General features: G+C 38.8%; 2 protein-coding genes across 2 annotated transcripts; both read right to left on the bottom strand.

Moving 5' to 3' along the window:
- Window positions 1-7,054: 7,054 nt before the first annotated feature.
- Window positions 7,055-10,845, bottom strand: wfikkn2a (info WAP, follistatin/kazal, immunoglobulin, kunitz and netrin domain containing 2a). The gene is made up of 3 exons (XM_041996624.1): window positions 10,357-10,845; window positions 9,468-9,784; window positions 7,055-8,379 (listed from the first exon to the last, which is right to left on the bottom strand). Exons 1-3 carry the CDS (start codon window positions 10,570-10,572, stop codon window positions 7,179-7,181), a joined length of 1,734 nt encoding a protein of 577 aa, XP_041852558.1. The 5' UTR covers window positions 10,573-10,845; the 3' UTR covers window positions 7,055-7,178.
- Window positions 10,846-17,538: 6,693 nt separating this feature from the next.
- ankrd40 (ankyrin repeat domain 40) lies at window positions 17,539-22,685 on the bottom strand. Its single transcript, XM_041973086.1, has 5 exons — window positions 22,165-22,685; window positions 21,569-21,717; window positions 20,748-21,392; window positions 20,142-20,323; window positions 17,539-19,914 (listed from the first exon to the last, which is right to left on the bottom strand). Exons 1-5 carry the CDS (start codon window positions 22,296-22,298, stop codon window positions 19,777-19,779), a joined length of 1,248 nt encoding a protein of 415 aa, XP_041829020.1. The 5' UTR covers window positions 22,299-22,685; the 3' UTR covers window positions 17,539-19,776.
- Between the last annotated feature and the right edge of the window lie 1,703 nt (window positions 22,686-24,388).

Raw genomic sequence — 24,388 nt, 5'->3', positions numbered from 1 at the left:
TCCTCACCTCATTCTCTCCCTTTGTCCCTATATCTCTTGCCTAGCACCCATCCACTCACTGCTGCCAGAGCTCATATCTTTTTCTCACTTGTCTGGGACACAGCAGAGTTCAGAGGTCAAGTGTCATGTGATTTGGATGTTTAATACACACTGACGTGCTGCCTAAGCTGCTCAGGACGAAAGCATGAGGTCGTGGGATCTGCCAACCACATTAATACAGTGGACTCACACACAAACACCCAAGCCTTGATTAGATGTCGGCTGCACGTGAGGATTTCAGCTGTAGCCGGCTTAAAGGCATTTGTCTCGTAGCAAATATGCATGCATTAGTGTAAGCACATGTGCACTCATGGGTACTGCTGGCTTTCAAAGACCCATCAGTAAAAATGCCATTTATTTTGCTTTATACTTGTTTAATTACATATGATCTGCACAAATATGAAAAGACAAATGATGTGTGGCCCGGCTTCTGTTCCATGTGGCAGCTTTGTTGTTCAAAGTTTTCTTCTCTGAGAAATCTTTTCAGTTTATGTAATATGACAGAGAAACAGGTTTATGACTTTCCTGCCATTGAAACATAGTGTAATAAATGATAAAAGCACAGATTAATACTCATGCTCTCCCATGGCAGGAAGGCACAGTCCGTAGGGAAAGGAACCTGACTGCAATCCAAAAATAGTTCAGCTTCAACTTCTATCTTGCTCTCGGTCTCTGACAAGGCCAGGCATTTCCTTCCATTTCAAGTAGTGAACACTTATGTAATGCATCTCTTGAAATAAGGTCAGGACCTCTAAGCCTTAAAATACTCATTTTGCATAACACAGCACAACTGTGCAATATCAACTTAAACACGAGCTGATTATAGACAGACTCTAAGCTAAGCACAATTAAAATAATTGTGTATATGCTTGGAGTCTGGGAGATGATGATGACTTTCTGAGGAAACTATTTGACACCCACATTTCACAAGTATACATAGCACCCTGTCTCAAGTTAGGGTCTCACAGAGTTACTAATTATGTAAGGGCCAACGTCAGTCACATGCTACTAATGCTAAAATGGTACCAAACAGGCACAGGTGCAAGATGGTACCAAATAATAGGTCAAATTAAATGAATTTGTCTTCTTTTCTGAATGAAAGCTCTTTAAACATTTTTGTTTTGGTTTGGTTTTTATTGATTGAACCTTAAATGTCGGCTAATTGTTGTAATTCAAACATTTATCTATGGCTATATTTTAGTTAGAAAATGATCGTTGTTAATGATCATTGTAATACATCCATTTTACAACACAACTATCACCAAGTTTTTGTATTTACATGTAAAGACAACATGTCATGACAACATTCTGTCACTTCCTGGTTGGTTATAGGATATTATATCGCTTGGTGAGGGTTATAAATCAAAATAACTTAGTTGAGGCTAGAAAACAATCGTAATTTGAGCTAAAATACATTCTTTTTGCAATGCAGCCATTACATGGATGCCATTTTCATCATTTACATGCAGCTGCTCTCACAACGAGTAGAGGTTGCAGTATTTTTCTAAAGCAACTATAGCTCATATCTGCCTGCATGAACCTGTGATCCACTGGTCAGTTTTGGGAAACGTGACATGCTGACATGAAATGTTGCCCCATGTTTGTTAGATGTGTAAATAAGCATCTGATAATTCAAAAATTAACCATGTAAACCAAAAAGATTCAGGTATATTACTGGTCAAAACTAGCTTTTTTTACTTTTATTTATTTATTTATTTATTTACTTAAAATGGTCAAAATCTGCAGCATCAAAATTGAAATAAGAAATGTGGGTATTAAAAAATTCAAACTTTTTCAATAACACAAAGGTGCTTGTAGGTGCAGGCTGGCTTCCCTATAATCAAGAAAAGCTTACAGTTTGGCTAAATCAATGTAAATATTGGGATTGCACTGGTTTCCAGAATTCCCCAGAAATGACCAGAACTCATTCACACAGTCACAGTGTGTATCACAAAATCTCTTTCCAACACTCCTATTTTTACTAAGAAACTGAAAGGCCTGTGGTCGTCTTCTTTTCTTAAATAATTTATCTCCCTCTTGATTCAAAGCACTAAAAGAAAATGCACAAACAGACATCCAGTCTGTATTTGAGTTAATGTTTGGCATGCTCAGTTTTGTCTCTGATTTACAATGGTCAGCACTAACCTAACAAAAGGGTAATAACTCACCAGACAACAAAAAAAACTGTCCAAACGAACTGTCTGTGTCTTCCAGTCATAATCAAAAGCAGCAGTCTAGCACTCCCCCCCAGTGTCTGCAGAGCTTCATGGCTTCTCAGCAGAGACTTGCATCCATTGGCCCCTCTGGTACCCCAGCAATGGGAGATGGGAAGTCACTGCCACGATGAGCAGAAAGAGTTTTGTTTACACTGATTTAGTTGTCTGGTATTATGGTAGTTCTTTTAGTAGGTCTGGTATAGTTCACTGACAAACAGAAATAGGCTAAATTTAAAACTGTTTGTGCTCATGAGTGTGGAAACTTTTCCTTCTCTCTTTTCACATCCACAGTGGACTGACGTTACTTGTTTCCACTTCTGATAGCAGCTGTCTCTGTTGCCATTCTGCAGGGTCACACCAGGACAACAGTCGTCCCAAAAAAGACACAATGTGAAATCCCTAAGTAACTCTTTGTGATGTTGGCTGCAGATTGGAACATTTTGTCCCAAGCATCTCTTTATCTCAGTCCCCTCCCTCTTTCTCTCCTCTTTTTTGGCCCTCCTTTTTCTCTTCCTCTTTCTTTCTCTGGTGTCATTCAGATCTGAGTATATCGGAGCCAATTGCTTATTTTCCCTTTGGTGGGGTGGCACACACACACAAAAGGTTTAACATCTGTATTACTGTGCTTATGAATTTCTATCCAATTGAGGGAATGTGCACGTCATATGTGTGCATCAGCAAGTCTGACGTGAATCAAAGCCAGCCTGGTGTTACATCTCATTAAAGAGACAGTCTCACTGCTGTCTCCGTCAGCAGCAGAAGAACACATTGAAACCTTACATGTTAAATCCAGCAAGCTTTGTTTGGAGGGAAAAAGCACCTTCGATTCTTTGTATTTTTTACAGAGGATGGTGTCTATGTGCAGCTGTGATGAATATATATGTCTATCATGTACAATGGTGAGCTGATCTATCTATCTATCTATCTATCTATCTATCTATCTATCTATCTATCTATCTATCTATCTATCTATCTATCTATCTATCTATCTATCTATCTATCTATCTATCTATCTATCTATCTATCTATCAACCCCCCCCCCCCCCCCCCCCCCCCCCACAAAAAAAAGGGAAAACACACACACTTTGGGTAAGTACTATTTTTAGTCCAAGCAGAAATATAGCATGAAAAAGAATCCCCAAAGAGTCAACTGCAGCACTTTCAGCACTTTCATTCCTGCTGCCACCCTATCTCTCCTATTTTTTTACCTTTCACAATGGCTTCCTTTTCCCTTCCCCCTCATACCTCTTTTTCAGGCATTTGCAGACATACAGGCCATAGATGAAAGATGAAATCAGAACATCTACAAAGTGTGGGGATGAAAAAAAATTAAGTGAAGATCAACAGTTTTGGGGAAGCTGAAGGAAGACTAATACATGGACACAAACAGCTGTATCATAGAGCAACATAAAAATTAAATCCATAGCTAGTAAGTAAAGGTAACCAATATAAAAAAAATAATGTGCATCATTATGATAACTCAGAAAATTATTGAAATACAAAATGATTTTTTGTTGCCTTTTTAGACACGTGTCTATTTTGATGTTCGCACAATATAGCCCCAAAGAAGGATAAAGAACAAGAATAGAACTATATATCTACTGTCACACTGCTACACTGTCACAAAACTTTACATTGGCAAAAGAAAAACCTGTCAGGAACAAGGGAAAACATTAAATCAAGCATCATTCCAAAACTGCTCGACCATCATCAGCTATTTTTAACTCACAGAAAGTTTGTTTGTGTGTTTGCATTGACTGCTTTAATTAACACTTTGTCACTTTGTTTGCACTTCCTTGTTGTAGTTGATTGGTAAGATGTCTCCTGTTATGGCATTACAATCATCTTTTTTAAAACTCTAAAACACTTACCATCACCTTCTCAACTTTTTTCTTCTATACTGACCCCTGAACTGCACTCTACTTCTACATGCTGCTTATATCTAGTAGTAAATGTAAATGAATGTTTTTCTAAGTGGAAGGCTTTGCTGTGTAAATATATGTAAATGGGTGTTTCTAAAGTAATAAAAATAGTACTGGACTCTAAATAGAGACATGTTATTTGATATGTAGTATTTTGTTTTGGACTTTTTGCACATACCAATCATGAAAACTGAACTCTTCATGAAAAATTTCTCATTTTAAGTAGGCGTTGACATGTTTAAATATTTGTGAAGCACTGTGCTGCCACCCAGTGGGCAACTGCAATGATTGCACCAAAATAGTGTTTCCTCCAAAATACAATTCTGTTCATGTTACAACTTCTACAAGTTGAGGAGAATTTATTTTAAACTCATTTTAAAAAATATATTTGTTTACAAAATTTTCACAAAATTGCTGTTTCAGTGCTAATACTATATAAATATATGTTAATCTCTTAAGTTTTTATGGTGGCAATTAAAGGCCAATACAATCCTATTCACTTTAGTCATTTATAAACTTAGCACAAGAAGTAAGGACATTTGAGTTTGGTTGATTATTTCTCCCCTTTTATTAAACCAGCCAGCTGGTGTCTTCCAGGATGACAACAATGTCACCTACAGAATCAGGATCTTCACAGGATACCTCCAGAATTTCGGAGGGGAGAGGATGGAATGCCCTGCTTTGAGTCCTCGTCCCAACTAAACACTTGTGGGATCTGTTCAGGTATGCTGTTCATGTCAGAGTGATCAACCCAACCATATTTGGTGATCTTCAACAACTCCTGGTTGAGAAAAAGGATGGCCCACAGGGAGATGTGACCAGACTGGTAACCAGCATGAGGAGGAGGTGCTAAGGTGTTGTGGTTGTATATGGCTCTTCCAAATGCTACTAAAGTCCATAACAGTGTAAAATAATTTAGGCATGCAAGTGCTTATGTATATGAATGTGTGTTATTTCACTCCACTGTGTGCACAGAAGTTCATCAAGATCATGAGTTCCATGTACAATATATTATGGTGGGTGAAATTCTTCTTATTGTATGTATTATTTTATTCTGCCATTTTTCTTTTATGTGTTTCATCATGTATTTTCTTAACCAACAACACAGTTAAATATTTTGAAAAGAAAAGTCTGGCATGATTTCATTTTTAACTTGAAAATTGGTTTCTTTGACACTTAGATTTTTTTTTTGCAATGGAATCTTAAATCTTAAAGCAAATCTTGTTACATTGATTTAATAGATAAACTGTGAGAACTTGATCAAATTAATCAATGTTGTGTTTGTATGGACAGTACCTGATCTGAATGAGGATGTAAAATGACAAATAGGAGGAAGGTTGAAACCCTTTTTAAAGTCACTGAGTGCATGACCCACACACACACTTGTACCTGCAACTGTCTGGCTTATTATTATGGGCTGTCTGCCAGGCTGCCTGTGCCTGGGTGGTGGTCTCCGAATGAACTTGTTACTGACATCAGCAGCCAGTGGTGATGTGTAGAACATCAATGAGGCTGTGTGGAGCTCGGTCTGGTGCACAGTCAGTCACTTAACACTTGTCAACAGTTCTAATGAAAGTTACCTTTTCCTTGGTGGCCTCTTTTTCATTAGCAGGGTCAGAGGTTGGCGCTCAAAGCCGGTTATCTGTTGATCCAAGAGGGCAAACGGTTGAGGAAGAGGGCAGAGGAACAGGGTTAGAGAAGGGGATATGAGGACAGAGGGAGGGGTAAAGGGGAAAAACATGTGATGGCTAGCTGACTCCTTTTGTTTTATGTATGTTCAGCTGGGGCTTGAGACACATTTCTAAGAAGGGTATGCTGCAGTTTAAAGTTTCTCAGCACCAGGCTTTCAACCAGATCTGATCTACACTGACTTGCTCAATTAATAGATTACCATCCCTACCGAACATTGCACTCCCCTCCCTTTCCATTCTGTTTTCTATTATGTCTCCTAAGCGCAGATGTGGCCAGCAGAGTGAGTGAAAGTTAGAGAATCAGCCAACATCCCTCTCCTCCTCCTCGTCCCCTTCACCCCGGCCTCTTGCACATGAAAGGGGCCGCACAAGGCCAGTGGATGATCGGTGGGGTGTGTGCTATGCGAGGGCCCCAGACCCAGACACAACACAACACACAGCTCTGCAGGCCACCACAGCTGGGATGGAATGTGACCTGCTTCAGACGTTAATGCCAGACAAGGCCCTGTGTGTGTCTGTGTGTGAATTGAAAGTGGAAGGAGGTAGGACATGGATGGAGGGATGTCAACTAGAAAACAAGCAAGCTCTGACCGGCAAGGCCCTCTGACAAATTGCTTGAGAGCTCTGGTATTTTTGCTCACACAAAGGAAAGACATCTAAAAACTGAGGAGTAGGTAATACTTTCAGAATCATCTTTATTCAACTAAAAAGGCTAGATGAAATAAAAACAAAAGTTTCCTCTTTATATATTTAGATTCAAAGAGATACATTCTGCCTATGTACTATAATATGTAATACATATAACCACTGGCCAAAGCCCTAAGAAAGAGGTCAAGAAAAATAAATATGAAATATGAAACCCCACATACATATTTAGTATTGTAAATGAAAACTTATCAAAACAGATTCCATTAAAAAAATGGAACCTAAGAGCTTATATGATCCTGGTATTTAAACTGAGGCTTCATGCTGTATTACTGTGAGTGCGCATGGCAGTTGTTGACTGTGTGATACCCAAAACATTAAAAACATATTCTAATCAATTTAGTAAAAACAACTAAATTAATATTAGTGTATTCAAGATAACATTGGTGGAGGAAAAAATGTCAAATACTTTTGCAAATGTCAAATGATTCTTGACAAAAGGTTCTTCTGAGATCTTCTGAGTGTTTTAAAGTGAGAAAAAACAAAAAACAGGCAACAAAACTAAACAACAACACAGATAAGTTGGATTTTTGTTTCCTGGCAGTCAGTTTGGTGAGGTCACTGGAGCTTGGAGTAATCTTAAAATGATGCACAAGCATAAGAGTCTACTGGGCTGTTGAGAAATCTTTGAGGAAATCGCAGGTTTTCTTGTGGATAACCTCACGGAGCTTCCTGATTCTACGAGTGCTGGAGGAGCCCACGAAGCTGTCAGGCTGCAGGACGGCCATCCCGTTATGAACGTCCCCCATGATGATGAGCTGCCCATCAGCTAAAGTAATATTGGGGCAGGGGCAATTCCAGTCCATGTTCAGAAGAGTCACCTCCAATGGTTCCTTGCCAAAGAACCTGAGACCCATCTTCTCATCCTTCAAGATCTCCTCCACGGTTACCAAAGCATGGCCTGACTCTTGCTCCTCTGTCAGCTCAGTCACACGACCGAGGATCACGAAATCACTCTTGCAGAAGCTGGTAACCATCTTGCTTCGAGGTTTACATATCTTGCAGTTGTGGTTCTTTGGAAAGGGACACATCTCTTCACAGGCCTCTTTAGACTCAAAGTTGTTCTCATTGCCACCGCAGCCTCCATACACAAAGGACTGGCACTTTTTCATAGTGCTGCTGTATGCCCAGCGGGGCTCGTAGGCCTTGCAGGGCCCTTGTAGGCTTGGTAAGCTGCAGGGAGCTGCCAGTTCGCCTCCACACGACAACATGCAGGCTTCATAGGTGTCAAAATGGTTTTGGTTTTTATTGCACTGACTGTAGGTAAAGGTAAAACAATTGTTCCTCTTTGGTTCATAGTACCAGCTTATGCTCTCTTCTCCACAGTCATCAGCGTCTGGACTCTTAAGGCACTCTGCAGCTGGAAAAGGCAGGTTGGTATTATTTCCCTCTGAATTTTTACCTTTCTGCTCTCTCTTAATCACCACCAAGGGAAAATGTGATGACACACTTCCTCCAACATTTCTAGCGGTGCAGGTGTAGATTCCAGCATCTTGAAGTTGGGCATTGTATATGACCAGCTGGCCGATGTTAGTGACCACGACATTCCCTTGCACATGATTGGGTCTCATGATGATATTCTCTTTGCCTTTCAGTTGCTTCTCCCAGGTGATTTCCGGTTGTGGCTTTCCAGACACCTCACATAGGAAGCTTGCGGTTTCACCCACAAAAAGGGTCTGTTTGGTGGGTCCATTGTGTATGGCAGGGAGCTGAATCTCAGTTGGGAGGGTGGTTTGGAGGGCAGTAGTGGGATGTAAGGTGGTCTCCACAGGGATTGGGCTGGTGTTGGGCCAGGTCAGGTGATACCTGTTGGTAAACAAATTAAGATTAATTAATCAGTGTCAGATGATGTCGAAAGCTCTTCTTTGATAAAAAAAAAAAAGAAAAGAAAAAGAAAAATTAGGAGTAAAAGAAAAATACTTAGACTTAAATCTATTTACAGGCAATAGTAGGTAGCATAGAATTATTTTTGCATTGCACATCCGCAACACAATCCAAAGAGTTAAAAACCTATGTTGGGGCAATTTTTGGATGATATTTAAAAAAAAAGAATAGTTGCTTTAAACAGGTGATTGTAATCATGGATACTCACAACAGGAGTATCCAAAGCTGCAGCTTTGGCAAGCACAGATGGGTAGAGGATCTAAAGTGGACCGTCACACAGTAGAAAATGTGTGGTTGGATTACTCAAGATTCTAAAATCTTATTCAGAAAGAAATGGACACTGGACATAAAATAGGAACAACTCCAAAAAATCAGGCTCTGTGATGGTAGGGGTTTGATTGAGGGCAGCATTTATACAAAAATGCATTTTTACAGGAACATGTGCTGTCTAAAGAGACAACCTTTAACATGAATGTCCATGTATTTTTCAACAAAACAATTATATAGGTGTTATAAAGGCATGGCTGCAGAAGAACAGGGTACGAGCACTGCACTGCAATCCTGACCAGTCCACAATGGAGAATGTTTGGAGCATTTCGAAAGGAAAAATGCAACAAAGGTGATTGCCTACAGCTGCAACTGAAGGAAAGCTTATAGGAAGAATGGGGCAAAATAACTGATATGCTTTGTTGCTCGGTATCCCTAATGCCAGGACATGTTTTAAACTAGATCAGAAAAATGCCTTACTCCTCTAACTGCATGTTGCAAATGCTATTATGTTGATGAGACAAATCATTAAATATCTAGTTAATATGTCTGCATTGAAATAAAAGTCAGAGTAACTTTTTTTTCTGATTTGTGGTTGTATTTAGATTTACATATATTTCAGAATACATTATTTTTTCAGAGCTACAGCCAGACACAGTAATCAAGTTCATTTTGAGAACATGCATAAGACAACTTTACCTCACTGAACCAAAAACAAATGTTAAAAATACTTAACATGTTACCTGCAGGTGACCTCAGAGATTGAGATACCCTTGGAACAAGCCTCTGCATCCATGTAACACTTGTTATAATAAGTCATGCCATCAGATGCGCACGTGAAGTGGGGTTCTCTCTCACAGCGGTCTCGGCACTTACAAACAGGCTGACCATCCCAGATGTCACACTCGGAGCCTTGCTGAGAGCACATGAACTTGTCACAGGTAGCACCCATTGGCATTCCAATCGGACCCTTGTTGCCCTTGATGTTTATGTAGCGTGCCGCCACACAGCTCTTGTTACCACACACATTAGGGCAGCACTTTTCAAATGCCTCACAGTCCTAAAATTTGAGAAAGGAAAAAATAAAGTTTGGGCTTTTTACTAGCATGCTTGTTTAGGTAAATAAAATATGCAAAGTGGATCAAAAAGAAAACAATTAATTTAATAACAATTTAATTAATTGGTAGCCTGCTCTAAAATCAGCCCTCTGAAATACTGTCCAACCATTCTTAAAACTGTAAACACACATCATATACAGCAGTGGTTCCCAACCTATCTTCCTTGGGGACCCCCTTCATGCAAATACTAAAAAGTCATGAATCCCCCGCCGCACCCAGGGCTGAAACCATGCTGGTTTTATGCTTTCAAAAGTGAGATTCTCACCATAAATAATGTATTCTGGTCGAGTCCTGTCCTTCCATAAAACCTAAGTTAAATAAACAACTTATAGCCTTACTTTTATTTATTTATTTCTTAAAATAGGAACAATTTGTGGACATTATTAACAATGTCTCTGAAAGTTCAAATCCCTGGTGACCTCCTATACTCTTTGGAGGACCCCCTTGGGGGGTCCCGGACCCCAGGTTGGGAACCACTGATATTACAGTACAGTCTGCAGACAGGAGAACTCACCTGGTCGGATTCGCATTCGCGCAAGCAGGTGCTCATAGCATCCACCCACAGGTTGGGGTTCAGATCATTCGGGCACATACCTGCGTGTGAGTACACCACCTTCGCAACGGACATTATAGGCAAAGCTCTCACACGACAGCTGTCCATGCAAAGGAATATAGTGTAACACTGTCCAAGAAGAAACCAAATCCATCGGGGAAACAGCATCCACCACATGTCGTTACGGCCGCAGACGCTAAAATGTTGAAAATTCAGCGGGTTTAACACGACTTTAAATAAATAAGAAAAAAAGTCTTCAAACTATCCACAGTGGCGTATGATTAACTTTTTTTTTAAATCAGCTGCTGTATGTGATAGCGTGCGACCCGGTCCCGGTCTGAAAGAGCTGTCCAGGTTAGTTGCTTCACGTTTAGAGTAACAAGAGTTAAGGGCTGGTGTGTGCAAACCCCCCTCAAGGTCTGGCTTCATGAATTACAGTGGCCTGTCTACTCGGACAGCAAATCCCAGCTGAGTTACAGTCATGATCAACTTAATTAAAAGGGAGGGAGGGAAAGAGAGAGAGAGAGAGAGAGAGAGAGAGAGAGAGAGAAAGTTCACCAGCAGTTTCATAAAGAACTGACGAGACACCTGTGCGTAAAGAGCCGGCGGATTTAACCCTTAACTTACAATGAGTGCAAAGTTATATATGAATCACATTTAAAAATAATCATGTGAAAGTGACTGCACTGCTATTTAAACGTATAATATCTAAAATATAATTACACATAAAACAGTATGTATAGCCTATGAACAAACACATTACAGATGGCAGGCTAAGACTCACTAATATAGTCATACATATCATAGAAATTTATACAATAGTAGTCCAATAATTTTTTAGGCTGTGATTTAATAGAGTATTTTACTTAGGATGAATAAGTTCTAAAACCATGGCCATGAAGGATTTGAGTTTGTAACACATTAATGTGGAAAATGATGCTGGAACATTACCAGCTGTCTAAACAAGAAGTCTCCAGGAGATGGCACCACACTCAGGATCTTTTTGATTTGGCTTCTGCACTGATACCATCTGGGACTTGTTTGTACCCTTTTCTTCAGCCTTTGTTCCATTAAGTCTAGATACATTTATCTAAGGGTCATACTGATTGTCTAGGACCATCAGTTAGACTTTTCAGACAGGTGAAGAGGGCACACTATGTGTAAATGGCTTACCTTTAATCATTAATCTCCTAAACTGAATTGGGGATTTACAAACAAAACTGAACTGAATAGAATTTTTTTAAATGTAAAATTTCAAATTGAAGTTCAACTCCTGCCACCATGTTAATAGTTGCCATGGCCACACATAGACCTATCTTAACTAGATTTCTTGCATTTGATATCACGTTAAGTTAAACTGATTCAAAGAATGAATACTACGTGCTAAACTGATGTGTTAGTTTGTTGCCTGTGCTAAAGTATCATTTAATTTTATAGTGTAATCTGATTACTGTTAGAAGAAAAACTTTAAGTAAAGTACATTGCATTCAACAATGGAAATACTGCAGGCATTTTGGACTGCTATCACAATATTGACATGCAAGAAGTAGTACCGACAGCTTGAAATCATGCTGTGAAAAACTGCTCTGTTCCCCAAAAGGTAATTCCAGGAAGTCCTGCAGAGGACTGAAAACTGAAACTAAATAAATATGCCAGTGGGTAATGTGTTCAATGTGAACATAACAAAACGGAAAAGAACTTTGCCTTTTGATCGACAGTGAACTTGCCTACGATTTGTCAAAAAGTTTTCTCCACCTTTAGAAAACTTGCTCTGTGTGCGGATTGTCTGAAAGGATGCGAGGGCAGTTATGGAGTCTGTGCTTCCCAAGCTGAGTCCCTGCTGAGCTTAATGAGGCCCAGCGTTCTTCAGACCAAACCCTGCAGTCCCAGTCTAGCCTGCTCCCTGTCAGCCCTTTCAAACAACACTTATATTTACCCAAACAGGAGACACTAATGGATCTATATATATATATATATATATATATATATATATATATATATATATATACATATATATATATATATATATATATATATATATAATAATAAAAAATGCCATAGGTCTACAGTAAATGTTGGGGGGGGAGAGGGAGCAAATTTTTTGGCTAGCGATACATGACTTACAAAGATTTGACATACATACATGAACAAAAGTTCTGTTGAATGCAAATGTGCAAACACAGTCAGGCTGTGTTTGCACTGTCTGTTCACCCACTCGCCCCCTCAAACCACCCCCACTTCTAACCTTCACCCCTCAAGACCTTGCATTCCCAACCTAGTCAGCACTGGGGCTACAGGGCATGTCACATATTGAATAAAGCTACATGGAGGACCCCATGCAGGGCACTCCTACTACTCTATCTGCTTTCAGTGCATGCATTGTCTGCAAACAGACCTTGACTTTGACCTTTTCTTTGCACTATCAACATGTTTATGAGCCTTTGAAACTCTCAAGTTATTTCAGAGGATAATGTTTTTGTGAAAACTGTACCTTATGGGGAACTTGGAAGAAGATCTGACCTTATTCAGCTAATTTAATTGCAATTCATTGCATCCCCTGGCACACAGACATATTCATTTAAAGAAAATGGAATATGGCAAAGGATAGGCTTATCAGCACAGCTGAGTTTTATAGTTTAGAGTCTCAATCATCAGCTTGAATGAATTTGAATTCAGGAATTCTTTGACTTGTTCAGAGCTTTCCTTGCGTGGCTGCGTCCATCTGTGTGTTGTCCCCTTTTACCTGTGGGAAGAGATAATTTTAGGACAAAGGCTCAACAGCATAGATTTGAGACTGTGATTTCATCTAACACATCTTAATCGAAATCCCATGGGTTGGTAAGTGTGGTACAAGACAAAACTGTAACTTACACACCACTTAAGTGATCAGAATTGTAGACTATTTTCAAACTGGAGTCTAGTATCTAAGATCCTAATGACCTGGCCCCTGCATGTTAACTGGATTTTGTCTGTTATCGCCCTGCTATTTCTGTAAGATCCTCCAGAACTGTTTTTATCTATAATGTACATTTCTGCAGCACAACTTTTTGACAATCTACCGTTTCTTTTAAGCCATTACAGACACTTAATGACAACATAAATGAAGATATAATATAATATAATATAATATAATATAGAACTGCATGGTGGAGTGGTGCTTAACACCGGCCTCACAGCAAGAAGGTCACTGGTTCAAACATTTACATGTTCTCCCCATGTATGTGTGGCTACTCTCTGGGTACTCCAGCTTCCTCCCACCGTCCACGTTAAGTTAATTGCTCACTCTAAATCCTCCCTTGGAGTGAGTGTGTTGTTTGAATGGTTGTTTGTCTCTCTGTGATGGACTGGCGACCTGTCCAGGGTGTATCCTGCTTCTAATTGCTAGGATAAGATCCAGCTCCCTGTGACCCTTAATTGGACTTAGCAGTGTAGAAAATGGATGGATAATACAATGTAATTAGGGGTGGGACTTGATTAAAAAATATCTAATTAATTACAGGCTTTGTAATCAAGTAATCTTGATTAATTGCATTGTGTAACAATATTTGCCTCCAAAAGCATTTTTTATGGATTTTAGTGGACAACTGAATCAAATAATAGACATGGACATGGATATTGTGAACTCAAGCTTTAAAAATGTCTGGAAAAACGAATTTAATTGCATTTAAATTCAAAACAGTCTACAACATGTTAGAGTACTTTTAGCTTTTAAAATGTTTTCATCCACACTCTTCATTAATAAACATTAAAATTTGACGGTAAGCCAGACCGGGATCAGCCAGCATCAGCTTTACACCTTGAGGTGAACGTCTCCTGATCTGACAACTATGGCAAGCCAGGAGGGCCACAAATTTGCCACTCTAATGGTGCCTTTGTACTATATTTACTATAGTATATCGTACTTAAAGAAGAACAGCATAATAAAACATACATAGATAGTTTCACATGTTTCATTGTGCCATATCTGTACACCTGTACCACCTGCTGGTGGTGGTGTCCACGGGGTGAACAATCCAGGACTGACAATAGACTGGCCAGAGAGAATTACTGTTCCTGCCATTACACTTAGGAAGATGTGAGACAACAGGTCCAGACATGGTTTAACCCTCTCAGTGCTCCCAGGGGTAGTCATGGATTAGAACTGCTGTGTGTTCTTATATGTTTCTTGGTGACTGTGAGTCATGAACAATCTTTGTGAAATGTAAATAGTTTGTACTGTATGTGTTTACACGAATATGTTTTTTTTTTGTTTCAAAACTATAAATGCTTGTAACTGTGTTTATATTGTAAATAGTTTATTAAAGTTTGTTAATCATGTCTCCATGTTATTATCTTTTCTTTGTTCAGTTTGTTGAATTCCAAACGGGGATGTGTATTAATTTCACTGAAAACTCGCTAAATATAGCACCAAAGTAGTGAAACTGACAAAACTGAGCATCAGCTCCATAAACTGTTTCAAATCTGAACTGAAGCTGTTTTTAAAAACAACCCAAATCTGTAACTACTAACTTATATTACTCTAAATTTTGGTCTTTTGTATTTTCTTATGGTAATGAATAAATGTATGTTTGTGTCTAGGATGGGAGGGTAACCATATATGGGAATTGTATGGTTTGTAGTGTGTCATGCCAGAGGACTGTAGATGTAAATTAAGACTAACTGGTACAAAGCATCAGATGGCAACATTTATGTTTAAATTATACATGGTGCCTTATAAATATATTAAATAAATAAATTTGATTAATTAATTAATTAATTAAAAACATAATTTGTCCAGCACAGTACACAACAACAAACTATAGCCCATATATGTGCTGCAGGATTTAAATTTAGACATGGTAATGATCAGGTTTAGCTAAATAGACAGAACTGAGCTTGCAATCACTTTGTTTCCAGTTTTCCATTGTTTTCCCCCTTTTTTTCCTTCTTGTATGCCAGTTTGTGTTGCTTATTGTTATGTGTTTCCCTGGCAGAACACAGGGTCTTAAAAAATCCCATTTCAATCATCTGTATGTACTCTACATGTGATGAATTGGTAATAAAGAAACTGGACTTAAAAATATGCACAAGGGTAATCCCAGCCGTCTTTTTCTCTCTCTCACCACACTTTTCTGAACATAACAGTCACATGCTGACAAATTGTTGTGTTGCTTTATAATGCAGAGTCAAAAGTAATGCCCGGCTAAATGGAGAACTGATTTGGTGTTGTTACAGCATCCAGCTGTAGTTTGGTATCTGGTCTGTCCTTCCCTTTTGACCTGCATCTGCACAACAAACCTCTGTTGTACATTCTGTTATAAACTCTACTAACATTAGATTTTGTTATGTTCCCTTTCTGATATAAAGAACATAAACAACACTTAAGTTACAGTCATACTGACGCACTTGAATCTGTGAAATCTTAACCTCTTTAGTGACATGAATACAATAGTGTTCATGTGGAGTCCAGATGTTCAGACACAGCAATCTGGAGAGCACAAATATTACATAATCTATGCAGAGTGGTGTTAGGTAAGTGTGTGTTTATACAGAAGAAAGGACAAAGCAATCTGGATATACATTAAACTGGGCATCCATCAGTACATGTATGCCTCTATGTTTGTCCACTGGCACTGCTGTGTTATGTTGTGTGTCTAGACTGAGGCTGAGGAATCAGCTTAGGGTCCTGCTGTGGCTGGACGTGTCTCTCTCCTTTGTTCTGGAATGAGACACTCATAATAAGCTTAGAATGAACAGTCATAACACCGTCATTGTTTTGAACCAGCTTCCCAGGGCTCAATCACAGTCAAGAGAAGCTGCAGACCTGCATGGGCTATAACCCTTAAGGTTATTTTAGAGCTGCAGGCGGAAGACAACGTTACTCCCAGGCACATGCCTTCAACCATGGTATTTGGTGTAATTTGTTCCCTTCTCAAACAGGCATAATTCACAAAAGCTGATATACAGAGCTACTTATTTGCAGCAAAAAAAAAAAAAAAAAATGCATGCATGAGAGTGTAAAACCACCAAGCTCTGTTGGGAAGTTTTTTGTACATTTTACATAAATCCATGCAAGTATTATGATTGCATGTCTCTTTTACCTGCATAATTTATAGATTTCTCAGTCAGAAGTTATTTTATAAATGTATTGAAGTTGTTTGGAGTTAGAAATATCTGGCTGCTTTATTAACATATAGTGTACAAATCACATACTTGAGGCATATGCAGCTTTTTCTTACTTTTAGTGGAATTAACATACGTTCCTGTGGTGATTATTTCACAAAACTGCCATAAATGTTGTGGAAAAACTTCTATACATCCACAATAACAATGACCGAAGGTTTCATCCACATGTTCCTTGGCTGAAGGGTTAGAAAACTTCAGGCAAAAATATTACTGAGCTTTATTAGAATCAGTGTGTAATGAGTAATCCAAATTTACAATAAACATCTGTTATTTTCAACTGCTTCTATCAAATTTCAGTGTTTTTCCCTCTTTATTCCCACCACAAAATTCATTAATGAAAATATTCATGCAATAATGACTAGGACAAAATAATCTCGAGGCACCATATATTCAAACAGACGATTATGCTTTACAACCAGAACCATGTGTGCCATCAAAGGATGTCTGAGCACCAGCAGTGAAATTTAAAGCATTATTTATTACTAACTGACTTGCATAACAATTATCTGTATTCAAATGTGCAGCAATCCATGCCAAATTGTCCCCATGATGCCTTTTTTTTTTTTAATGAGATGCAGAAAGGACCCCGACCTATGAAAACTGGTGTTTCAGTAAAGAGAAATAAAGGATCTGTATTAAATGCCAGAGTTCACAGTGAAAATTAATACTTTATATGAAGAACAAATTTAGAGAAAAGTTTTCTTCCCTTTTATTCACTGAAAGTGCTCCAGTTTGCAGCTCATTCAATGCCAATATTTGCTCATGTGCTCCATCTAGTGGCTGCCAGCTGAAACACATTACACATAAAGGCTAATCTGAAAGAGAGGCCATTCAGTACAGGCAAACGGTGACTTGATGCCAACTTCATAATCAAACTAATGATCAAATGACATAAATTAGTCAGGTGAGTGTTAGTTTGTATAAGACATTTGGACAGTCTGAGAAAATTTGGGATAAAAAACGAGAAAAGGAAAAGGATCAAGTCATTTACCATGCTTTATCAAAGAACAGGTAGAGGTCTCCATAACAGAAACAACACAATTGTAACAGTGCCTAAGATCATTTACAAGTACACATGTCCTGCTGTGTATAAAAATATCAGACTCTGAATGCATAGGTTATTTCAAACTGTATTCTGCTCTTTCTGGAACAATAAGCAACCCACAAACACAACATAGGCGTCTTCTTTTCATAGAATCAAAGAGCCCACAGAAACCAAATGCAAACATGCAGCTCTCATTCACCTTGAGCACAAAATGGCACAGATCTTCATTTTAGTTAGCTTTTTTTTTTTTAGCCACAGCTTTTAACTTTCCTCACTCAAGCTCCTGCCTTACATGTGTTGAACAACTTCACTCAAAGCATTTAACTTAGCTTTCCTCTGCCCTTCACATTGCACCTCAACAAAAGCATATAACACTTTCCATCACCCTCGTTGAACTCTTGCACAAAGACGTTTTGACACAAACACAACAGGCCTAGCTGGTAAGAAAACCAAAATAAAATAAAAAAAAACATATAAAACATACAAATACAGTAAGAGCCTCAGGTGTACATTTGAACAGTAAACACAGATTGTATGCCGAGTGAAGTCTGCTTACTGCACTGTTTAAAGTAACTGAGTCCCAGCAAGATACATTAATAAAAGCAGCATAAACAATGTTGTCATCTAACACAACATGGCTGTGCCTCTTCACCAGTTAGATTTATTTAGCAATTAGTGTAAATACTAATGTCATTAGTCTGCATTTAAGATCACTTGTCTATCATTTCAGAAATGATCTTTAAACAATTAGAATGAAACAAAGCCTGGCACGACCCTGCAAAATAGAAACAAAGATTTCTATATTTCCATAAATGATGAACAAGGAAGCACTCAATCAAAAAACGATTAATGTGTGTTTTCCCATCTCGTTTCTTTCTCTTTATTCTGGAGGGAAAAAAAATAAAAACATACAAAACTGTATTTGTTTCTCATACAGTAAAAGTTTTGTTCTAAAGTTAGTGTCTTTGCTGGCTAGATTAGTTTTTTTGGTTTTAACTCTAATTAAAGTCAAAATGAAAAAGACAGCGACAACAAAAAAGTGTAACAAAAACGCTTGATTTAAATGGTCATAGGAAATGGAGTGTATGGTCTCACTGTATAAGAATCAACATGACTCAAAAACAAAACATGAATACTTCACACCAGACTCAACTAGCAACACTCTGCAGAGCAGAGGTGATGATGAATTATAGAATGAGAGGGGGAAAAAAAAAAGTTCTGCTTCAAGTTACTCTCACAATGAGGTTTTTGCCTCATGTAAAAAAAGTTATAATATATATAACATAAAAAGCACAGATCTTTAAAACATAACTAGCTATTCCCTTACCACAGTGTACAACTGAATGATTTATAATGCAGGGAAATGAGTATTTCACCTCGGCTGTGTGGGGTTTTAGATTAAAGTGTACTGTATGTGATCAGCTGATACAAGTACTTGGAGTCCAAAGATACTTATATCTCACTTTGAGATTGAGATCCACCTTAGGAATTAGGTTAACAACAGAAACCCTGCAAGAAAAGACACTAAGGTTTATGCCAACAGCATGTAGAAAAGTGTGTACACAAGCAAGAGTATCTGATAGCACTCTGTAGGTCAACGTGTTAGAAATCCTGCTGTGTGAGTTCACTGTGCTGCAACTCGTCCTGCGTTGAAGAGCTCATCAGTTAGAGTTATGTAAATACACCCCTGACGTCCTCTGCTCTCTGTCCTCTCAGACTATTGTCCTCTTTGACCAGAGTCCACAGCCAGAATAAAAATGTGTCCATATAAGGAGACTGAAGAATCCCATTTGAGTCCAGCCCATTAGGAAGACACGCCAACATCCCTCTCTGTCGACCCACTGGAGCCTTGGCACAAAGTGCAGTGGGAGGAATGGGTGATAAAGACAGGAGAGAAGGGGGCCAAATACTTTCACACATAATCGAGGATACCATGCATCAGTAATCGCTGGGAACTGGTTGGGTACACTAAAGCGGCAGCAAGGCCAGGAGGACAGGAGAAGGGACAATAGCTACAGTTGCAAAAAACAAATCCCAACTAGGATATTGGTAAAACACCAAAGCTGAACAAAGCTTTAACAAGGAACCTGGCCAGGCAACTAGCTGAGGTTGCTTAAGGTTAGCTAAAGAAGCCTGTTATAATCACAGAGACCTCAGGGTTCACAGTAGCTTTAATAGGTGAGGCGAGAGGCCTTCATGTTGTAGCAGGGTCTGTCTGTTAGACCCCCAGAGAAGAGGGACAGGCCTTCTGCTTTCTCCAAAACAACCTCCAGCTCTTGGAAGTCCTGCAGCCGAGCCACATCCTTGTCCTGGACATGAGAAGGAAAACATTATTACTAACAAATACTCTTTTCAAAATTATTAACTATAAAGAAACTACATATGGTTAACGATGGTTCTGCAGAAAAACGCTCCATGTGTACTGGAATTTTCTTTTTTCACACATGGAAATTGCTGGAGCACAGAATGGAGAAACACTTTGCACACTACACTTGATAATAATAACTTGCATACGTCTGAGTCTTCTTTGCTGTACCTTTCTTAACATGGTGTTTGGCAGCTTCCTGATCTTCTCCACATGCTCAGCGCTGATGTCCAACTCACGGCAACAGACTCTCAGAAGGGAACGATATGTCAGCTCCTGGCGATCCAGCTCTACTTCAATAAAATCATTCTCTCGTGCAGTGGGGTTCTGGATACGAACCTTAAGAACCAACTCTAGAACAACAACCACAGCAATTTCTCTCTGTTAACAATAATATGCTTGGAGGGGGGAGTCACTGATTTAACATACCAGTTTAAATTAATGGCAGGAAAACAAGTTTGTTTACTGTTTAAGAAATGTTGTGGGGCTGGATAAACTCTCATGGATGTTTGTTATTCCCTTAGTGAGGGTGAGGTAACTAAGTAATTATAATGAGTGATGCCCAATGAAGAGCCTGCTCTGATCCTATAAGTTGGATGCTGCTATGGAGCAACAAGTGAGAACATCATCATGGCTTTGGCCTCATTAGATACTTATCTGAAAATGAATAAACCATAGAACCATTAACACTTTGATCATCAAAGCATATGGCTCCAGTAACAATAAGCAGGGTGTGTGTGTGAGTCAGGAATGCTATAGAATCCATTATAAACTTACCTTGTACATTGACAGGGAAGGTACTAGTGAAGAAGAAAGGCTGGAAGGCCGGCATGAGCCCATTAGCCTGACTGTAGCCCAGTTGCTGTGGAATAGACTGCTGCCTGCTTATGGTTGGGTTAGAATTGGCCAATGGGGCTTGAACCTGGCTGCCACTGTTGCTAGCCAAATTGGAGCATGGTGAAGCCAGTGGAGATGAACACATGGTGCCATTGTGTGCCACAGTGTGAGGATAGTCAGCATGGTTGACCAGGTGAGGCTCAACTGACAGGTCCATAGGCACCGAGCAGTTAACAACGGTGTGATTGTGGGATGAGGCTGTGCTGGGTGACACACCATTTTGCTCTGACATAGGGATGAATTCACCAGCTTGGGCTTGACTGTGGTTAATGGTGGGATTTGTGGGAGGAGTGGAGCCATCAGAAACCAGGCTCTGTGATTTCTGAAGCTCATCTGTTGGGGATGGGGATGCTGAGTCGCTCTTTGTGTCTTCAGTGTAGTCTCCAGAGCCGTTTTGTGTAAGGTGCTGTGCATGGATGATTTCTGACTTGTCCATCTTGGAATACATGAAGGGTGGATTGGACAGGTAATTTGGGATGATCGGCAACTCAGGCTCCTTGACTTCAGGCACTTCGTCCACCTCAACTGTAGCATGAGAGTGGAAATAGATAATTTTGTTTTCAAATGCTCAATACAATAATACATATAGTTTTTATCTGTCTTAAAACAGTTAGAGAATGACCTATACCAACAATATTGAAAATGATAAATGACCATGCTAATCTAACAGTGACAACTAAACTGTAGAGGAAAATTATTACCTCCTAGCAGTCGTTTAATCTCTGCTTTGGATGTCAGTTGTGAGGCCAACTCATCCTTAGCCGTGAGGATTTCTTTGTCTGCTCCACAACTGAGCAAATAGGACACTACGTGCTTATGGTTTCTCTTGCAAGCCCAGTGCAGACATGTCCTGATGGAAGCAGAAGAAAAAAGACCTAGTTTATTATAGTTTAATAAACAAACGACAACAAATATTGACAGAAAAACGAGAAGTTTATTTGGACATCTGAGATTGGGGTTAACGGTGACAAATGACATCAAACAGGCTGCATATTTAACTTGTAAACTGGAGACATTTACTGCCAGCACAGCCAACGTGCTCGTAAAGCACTAAAATGCAACGTGAAAACATATTGGGGACAAATTACAAGACATTTTCAGTTTGGTTTAGCTAGATAAAAGTGGCAAGGCTGGCTGATTAACAAGCTTTGCTGCGTGTACGGTAATGGGATCAAGCTGACCAGTCTAATCCCTGTAGCTTCGCACTTTGCTCAATGACTGCTCAGAACTTCTCAATATGTAGAGCAAATCACGCTTGATATGATGAAAATTGTAGTTACTTAGTAAGAACACTTACCATCCATTAATTTCGTTCTGTGAATTAACATTTACCCCACTCTCCACTAATGATTGCACTTCATCGATATCTCCGATGGCAGACGCCTCTCTCAGCCGCTCCTGTAGTTCTTTATCCAGCGAAGTCGTGGACATTTTGGCATAAACAACTAGCGACGTGAGATCATAGGATACAAAAATACTTCTCAGATTAATGAAGTTGCCAACGTGAATTACCTAGCGATTTCCGAAGTGATGACACGCAGCTCCACTAAAAATAGACTTGCCAGCTAACATTAGCTACCCCAGCTAACCTTACCTACTTGCTAGCTTGATGAGGTGTTAGCTTGTGGCAGCAAATGGCTTCAGCTACTTCAACTTCCTACTGATGATCCTTAAACGCCCAAATAGCAAGTTAGGTCCTTCGCATTTATTTCTGCTGCCTGTTCGAGTTACACTTTCACTGCCTTCATCCTGTATACACATTCAGTCAAACAGTAGTGACAGAGCTACGTCGGCGTGCTGTCAAAAACACCACCGCCTCGTTGGGGGGAACGTTAAAATGTGACAACAATGCGCACAAATGTTAGTTCCCTTTTGAATATACCCACTATTTTTTATTTTATTTTTATTTTATTTTATTTATTTATTTATTGCCACTTGTCCCAATAAAAAAAATTGGTCACATTATCAAGACTTGGATTCTAATCTAGCAAAGTAACTCGAACGAGTAAAAAATAAACCCACACGTGTTGCACAGTTATGAACCACAGCGGATTAAGGATAGACTGCATCAAGAAAGGTTACACCAAAACTTGAAAAAATAGTGTATAAATAATTCCCACTACCAAGGTACTGTATTACTTTTCGTATCCATGCTACTAAAGTTGGACGACATGTATAACTTCTTTATACACTACACACATTATTTTGACATGTTGCATTCACTACACGTGGCCAGTAGAGAGAATTTGACATCTACACCTGCAGTCTGTTATTTTCTCAATCTAGCTGTAATTAACTGGTCACGAAACCAGAGCTTAATTTTTGGTGACCTTGTTGGCAAAAAGGTTATTATACAGTCAAAGTGACATAAAACATGGGTATTGCAGAAATACTTGGAGAGAATTCTTAAATAACCTTTTATTTATAAGATTTATTTTGAACAAACATTTCTAAGAAAGAAAAGCAAATATTCCACCCACAACATCAAAACATTTAAAGTTATATAAAAGGTAAAAGATGAAGTCATATACTTATCTAGTGCTAATCCTTTATCCATAATAACTCAGATAATAAATCTTTCACAGCATTACATCAGGATATTTGTCACATCACAAACCACACACAATGATATACCCTTTAAGAATACTATGACAATACAAAAAAAAAAAAACACAATAATAATAATAATAATAACAACAACAACGAATTTGATTATAATGTCATCACTCATAACCAGTTCTAAACTGACAGGGATGGGCCTAATAACTGTAAAGTGTAGTTACTTACTGCATAGGAATTAAATGTTAATATTTTTACCATTTATTACAAAATTTAATCTTTGTTACGATTACTTCAAAACCAAATAATAAAAAATGTGACAATGTCCAAAGGAAAAAAAAAGTTTTGTTCCAAGTTGTTTTTGGTTTCTGTTTATAACCATTAAACAACAACAAAACAAGAAAAAAAAAAAATAAAAAAAAACTTTGGTCTGTATGTATGTAGATCTCTTAAGTATTGTGCAGCATGCATCTGTTCTGTGCAAATTATTGTTGCTAGACAGTGGCTGCTTAGTTAAAGGATTTAGGAGGAGGGCACTTTGAGGCACTTACCATCAAATGTCATCTTCCATTTTGACTGTGAATAATAATAATAATAATAACAATAATAATAATAATAATAATAATAATAATAATAATAATAATAATAATAATAATAATAATAACAATAATAATAATAATAATAATAATAATAATAATAATAAGCTGGACAAAGACATCAGGAAGTCCAGCTCTGTCCTGGGCTGTTCTCTGGACTCAGTGTGGGGGTAGGTGACAAAAGGCTCCTGCAAAACTGACACCCATGCTGTGCCATGAGTCCCACCCCCTGCAGGATGTCCTGTCTGGTCTGGAGAGCAGCTTCAGTGACAGACTGGTCCATCCCAGCCGTGTGAAGGAGAGATACAGCAGGTCTTTCCTCCTTGCTGCTGTCGGACTTTACAACAAACACATGTAAACTGTCTT

This window comes from Melanotaenia boesemani, chromosome 2 (assembly GCF_017639745.1).
Source record: "Melanotaenia boesemani isolate fMelBoe1 chromosome 2, fMelBoe1.pri, whole genome shotgun sequence".
In the NCBI taxonomy this organism is placed as follows: domain Eukaryota; kingdom Metazoa; phylum Chordata; class Actinopteri; order Atheriniformes; family Melanotaeniidae; genus Melanotaenia; species Melanotaenia boesemani.
The sequence above is the reverse complement of the archived record's forward strand: the minus strand, read 5'-3'. Positions and strand labels throughout refer to the sequence as shown.